Below are 6,000 nucleotides of genomic sequence, written 5' to 3'. Positions count from 1 at the left end.
TTACTTTTATCTGTGTGGTTTTTTTTTTCATTTCTATTATCATTTCTATTATCCATTAAAGTGTTTTTTTACGATACAGCTTCATCGTTGTTCTGGTGCAGTGGCATTTGCAGTCTACAGCCTTTTGTGTTCAGCTGCATGCACATACACACAGAAAATTTTAAAAAGGGCGTGCAGAAAATGGGGTGTACAGCTTTAAATGCTAACAAGGTAGTTTTCTGAAACTGCAAAATCAAGCAGTACACCTCCTTTTGGTAGCTCAGTTTGAGAACAGACTTCAGTGAGGCTAGAACACAAATCTGCATCCGCTGTGTCACTAACTCAACCTGGCTTGAAAGTGCAATATAGAGCCTTACAACATAGTGTACTTGGAAACTGCTCACATCTGATCACTGGATTCAAAATTACATTCAAGTGAGACAGTAGAGTAGTCTGTCCCTTCTTTTCAGGTCTGCACTTATGTCTCTGGACACTGAAGGGGTTCTCTATTTACTGGAGTACCCAAAATCAAATGGACTTGGACCAACCAACTAGTTTTTGGGTAAAGTAATGTCATCTGAACATCTGCAACTAAGAAAATGAAATCCCACTTTTGTTGCACATTGCAGGGAAATCAATACTACCCCCCCCCCCCATAAAGTGACAATGTTTGATAAAGTGACGGTTCAGTTTTGTCAATGAAATTACATATCATACAATGTGATCACATGAAACTGGACGGCAGTGCACTGGAGATTTCTTTAATCAGCTTTTGCCAAAATGCAGTCACAATATGAAACAATGTATGCATCTTAGAACTACATGTTTACTTTATATGATGCCTCCAAACAAAGCTATTAATAACAAATGATAAACATTATTACCACAACTAACAATCACAGCTTTTTAGATGTCAAAGTTTGGCAGAATCACTTACGACTCTTGTCAGTCCAAACATGTAGCTCCTGTGCAAGCTCAGGAATCACCAGAAAAGTACGCCACCCTTGACGTTTCTTGGATTTGAGGATATCCCCAAAGATGTGGTCTCCAATGTACAGAATATCTTTTCCTTTTGCTCCCAGAAGATCACACACAGTATCTGAAGAACCTGAGAATATAAAGATTATGAGTCTTAAAAGATAATGCCGTGCTTAGCAAATTATTTCTGATGTACCAAACTAAATACCTGCATTTCTACTGTTACTTATAAAAAATTAGAAGTTATGTACTCACCATAACGTTCCATCTGAGTAGGTAGTTCATTTGTCTGCAACCTGTGGGTTACGGATCCGATATTGGATCCGAGCCGGCAACTTGTTTCAAGCTAATGGATCCGAGCTCCTAGCTCCTCCCTTCATCCATAATCCCCTGCTAACCCTCCATGACCTCAGATCAAGTTTGCCTCTCCATATATATCCAACAAAGGATATCTAAAAACTAATAGATCCAAAGAAGGTCAGGGGGAAGGAGGGGGGATGGTTGCAGACAAATGAACTACCTACTCAGATGAAACGTTATGGTGAGTACATAACTTCTAAATCTGAAGTAGGATTGTTCATTTGTCAGCAACCTGTGGGACAGAGTCCCCAGCTACCTGTACCCTGGGTGGTCATCATGGAAGGATATTACGAAGCACCGCAGAGCCAAAGGATGCTCTCCCTCTAGAAAGCAGGTCTAGCTTGTAGTGGTTGATAAAGGTATGAGATGAAGCCCAAGTGGCTGCAGAACAAATATCATCCAAAGGAACTCTAGACTTGAAAGCCGCAGAAGTAGAAATGGAGCGAGTGGAATGAGCACAAACTCCTTCTGGTGCGGGTCTACCCGAGGCTTGATGAGCTAGTAGGATACATTGGGAAATCCAGCGAGATAAAGATACTTTAGAGATAGCTTTCCCCAAGTTAAACTTGGCAAAGGAAACGAACAGCTGGTCGGATTGTCTATGGCCAGCCGTCCTATGAGTATAAAAACAAAGCTGTCTATGAACATCCAATGAGTGCAGCTTGTATTCACCCTTATTTTGATATTTAGGGAAGAAAACTGGTAAATTTATGGATTGGTTTATGTTGGTTTCTGATGCTATCTTGGGAAGAAAGGAGGGATTGATCCTGAGGTACACTCTATCAGGGTGAAAAATCAGGTATGGAGGCTTTACAGAAAGAGCCTGAAGTTCCGACACTCTTTTCGCTGAAGTAATGGCTACAAGGAATGCTGTTTTCCATGACAAGAATTTGAGATCCACTGAAGCAGCGGGTTCAAAGGGTGGAGCAGTCAAGGCTTGAAGAACTAAAGTAAGATCCCATGGGGGTACGGCTTCTTTTACAGGAGGTCTAAGTAAAAAGGTACCCTTGAGAAAGGTTTTACACAATTTGGCTGACATCAAGGGCCCTGCATCATGTCCCACATGATAATGAGAAATGGCTGCCAATTGCACTTTGACAGTTGAACAACTAGCGCCTTCTTGAAAGAGTTCAGTTAGGAAATCTAAAATGGATGGAAGAGGAGCCGCAAAGGGATCTAGATCGCGGCGCTCTGCCCAGATGGAAAAACGTTTCCATTTGCTGTGATACACTTTCCTGGTGGAGGGCTTATGTGCTGCCACGAGGATGGCTTTGACTGGTGAAGAGATACCGGGAGTCCTAACTAGGAGTGGAACTGGAGCAACCAAGCTGTCAGTTTCAGATTGTCCAGGTTTGGAGTTGGCAAGTCCAATGGATGGGAGATGAGATCCGGAATGGGATCTAGAATCCAAGGGTGATTCACAAGGTGAGACCACAGGTAAGGGAACCAAATTTGTCGAGGCCAAAATGGGGCAATGAGAATCATCTTGCTCCCCAACTGCGAGGCTTTCTGTACGAGTTGTATCATCATTGGAAGAGGAGGATAGGCATAGAGTAGACCGGGTGGCCAAGCATGCACCAGAGCGTCTCTTTGAGATTCCCCTGGTGGGGGGATTAGAGCAAAGAAATTGTTGTATTTGGCGTTTGAGGGAGATGCAAAAAGATCGCAGCAGGGTTGCCCCCATGTTGCGAATATCTGCTTCGCTACTAGAGGATTGAAAGACCACTCGTAAGGGGTAAGAAGGGTGCAGCTGAGCTTGTCCGCTAGGATGTTGGTCCTCCCCGGAATATGCGTTGCAATCAGAAAACGGTTGGTGGAGATCGCCCATTCCCACACTCTCATGGCTTCGCGGCAAAGAGGATAAGATCTGGTTCCCCCGTTTGTTGATATACCAGACCACTGACATGTTGTCCGAGTGAATTGCAATTGTTCCTGCAGGGAGGAAGCTCTGAAGTGCTTGCAACACCAACAGCACCGCTCTCATCTCCAGAACGTTGATATGCAGGGAGGTCTCTGTATCATTCCACGTGCTTTGAACTGTCCTGCCTGAGTAATGCCCCCCCCACCCGAGGCGGGAAGCGTCCGTGGTCACAGTGGCAATAGGGGGAGAGGTGCAGAAGTGACGGCCCATATGGAAGTTCGATGCTTGGAGCCACCATAGTAGCGCCCTTCTGCAAGCCTTGCTGATAGCAATGGGATGGTGGAGAGGAAGGGATAGGAAGGACCATTGCACTAACAGAGTCCATTGCAGGACTCGCATGTTCAAACGGGTGCATGGAAGGAGTGTAACCGCTGCTGCCATGGAGCCTAGTGCCCTCAGGATCAATTCCGCTGGTGAAGCCTCTGAATGAAGGATAGCCCGCAAATGAAGTTGTAGATTTCTGATTCTCTCGGCAGTTAGGAAGGCTCACAAATCTCTGGTGTTTATTCTGGCGCCTATGAATTCTATGATCTGTGTTGGAGCCAGTAGAGATTTGCCGACATTGATAGTAATGCCTAGTTGTGGGGCTAGATGGAGAAAGAAGTCTCTGGCCGAGCAAAGTAGCTGCCTTGTTGGTGCGGTCAGGAGCCAGTCGTCCAGGTACGGGAAGACCTGAATTCCCTGGAGTCTCAGGTGGGCCGCAATCACTGCTAACACTTTGGTGAACACCCTGGGGGCTGTGGTGAGACCAAAGGGAAGGACCCTGAACTGGTAGTGACTGGCTCCCAGCCGGAAGCGGAGGAACCTCCTGGATCGTTTGTCCATTAAGATGTGGTAATACGCATCCTTGAGGTCTATAGAGCACATCCAATCATTCTCCCTCAAAAGGGGGAGGATAGATTGAAGAGTGACCATTCAGAATTTTTCCTTGGTTACTGACAGGTTCAAGCGGGAAAGGTCTAGGATGGGTCTCAGGTCCCCCGTCTTTTTTGGCACCAAAAAGAACCTGGAGTAGAACCCTAATCCAAGCTGGTCTTGGGGGACGGGCTGGATGGCTCTTTTTCTTAGCAGCTGCTGTATTTCTGTGGCTGCGGCCTCCCTGTGATCGGGTGGTACATCGGGGCGGTTCTTGGATTGGGGGACATGGAGAATTGGTATTTTGTACCCTCTGGATATGATGCGAAGCACCCAGCGGTCTGTTGTGATGGACTCCCATGCCGCTAGATGTTTCAAAAAACGCCCCCCGACTGCCTCCAGAGTGGAGCAGCCGGGCAACCCCTCAGGGCTGCTGTGTGGGCCATTCAGAGAAAGGTTCTCTGGACCCGAAATTTCTCGGAGCCCCTCTGCCCCTGGGGCAACGTCCTCCCTGTCCACCTCTGCCACTGTAGGACTGATTGTCCGGAGCTGGTTGGGAATGTTGTGATTTCCGGAACCACATCTTCTTCTGACCCTTTTGGTTCCTTGAAAAGGACCGCTGGGGAGCAGAGAAGCGGACTCCGACGGCAGACGTCTTCCCGTCCTTCTCACTCTGGACAAGCGTCTCGCGAACTGTTTTGCCAAAAAGGGCAGAACCATCAAAGGGGGCGTTCGCGAAGGACGCTTTAAAGGGCTCCATAAAGTCGCAATGACGGAGCCAGGCCTGACGTCTCATGACTAGGCCTGCTCCGCTGGCCCTAGCGGCTCCCTCTGTGGCGTGGGACAACAGCTGCATAGAGGTGTTTGAAATAGATCTCAGAGTGGCCATTCGGGTGGAGTACAAATGTTTATCCTCCTCCAACATGGACTCCAGGGGGGATGCAGCGTATTCTTTGATAAGATCCCGCTGCATCCTGATGACATGTGCCATATAGTTCAGAGACCTTACTGAGAAGGTCGCTGAACTAAAGACTCACTTCCCTAAGCGATCCATCAAACGGGACTCTTTGCTCGGTGGATGGACTGAGGGACTCTCCTGAGCCAATTCCCTCTTTGTGGCTGCCACCGTCAACATGGCATCTACAGGGGGGCCCTTACTCCAATGTGACCGGTCTGAGGGGGGGCTAAGAATCCTATCCGGTCACTTCGGTATTGGCTCCACGGTGTCCGGATCCTTCCATGCCCTGGTGGTAATAAGGTCCACCAGGGGATCGGCTGGAGGGATACCCAGGAGGTAGACGGGCCTGCCTCGAATGCCTCCAGAAATACGGACTCGTCAGAGGAAGACTTGGGGGCAGACCACCCACCTCTGATTCTCAACATCTCCATGATGTCTCCAAAGGAGACATCCTCAGGGGCTGATCTTGGGGAGCCTTCCCTTTCCTCCAAGTCCGTGTCCTCGGTTAAGGACTCAGGGGAGTCCACGTGCCTCCTTTTGCACTTATGCTTGCGGGGAGCTTCTTCGGGGGGACTGCCTGAGGAGGCCTCGCCAGCAACATCTTGTTCCAATGGAACTGTCTGTGACATCAAAGCAGGCTGTCCCTTTGGCCGGGTGATGGAAGCCTGGCCCAGCAGAGAGGGAGTGCAGGGAGGAGTCGATGCAAGGACCGGGGGTCCGGATGCTCTCAACAGAGCCCTCTCCACAACATCGAATGCCGAGGGAGAGCCACTCTCCAATGGATCCGAAAGTCGGCTCCCACTCGGATCCGATGAAGGGATCGGAGCCGGCGCCGAGACCGTCAGATCCGAGGGACCAGTGTGCTCCAACCTGGACGGAGCCGAAGGCACACTGAATCCCCCAGATCCGAAGCTCGGACCATGGCTCCGAGAGGTCGGATCCAACAGAC

General features: G+C 48.8%; 1 protein-coding gene across 2 annotated transcripts in view; it reads right to left on the bottom strand.

Annotated features, from left to right (window-relative positions):
• Positions 1–6,000, bottom strand: part of NT5C2 (5'-nucleotidase, cytosolic II) — a 2,665,542-nt gene that overhangs the window by 557,606 nt on the left and 2,101,936 nt on the right. For both annotated transcript variants that reach the window (XM_044056570.1, XM_044056571.1), the window contains exon 14: positions 917–1,087. In XM_044056570.1, the coding sequence (XP_043912505.1) occupies positions 917–1,087 (171 nt within the window). The remainder of the gene's footprint in view (positions 1–916; positions 1,088–6,000) is intronic.

Source organism: Protopterus annectens, chromosome 14.part0 (genome assembly GCF_019279795.1).
Source record: "Protopterus annectens isolate FY-2018-M chromosome 14.part0, PAN1.0, whole genome shotgun sequence".
Lineage (NCBI taxonomy): Eukaryota > Metazoa > Chordata > Ceratodontiformes > Protopteridae > Protopterus > Protopterus annectens.
This window is presented reverse-complemented; position numbering and strand designations above follow the sequence as displayed.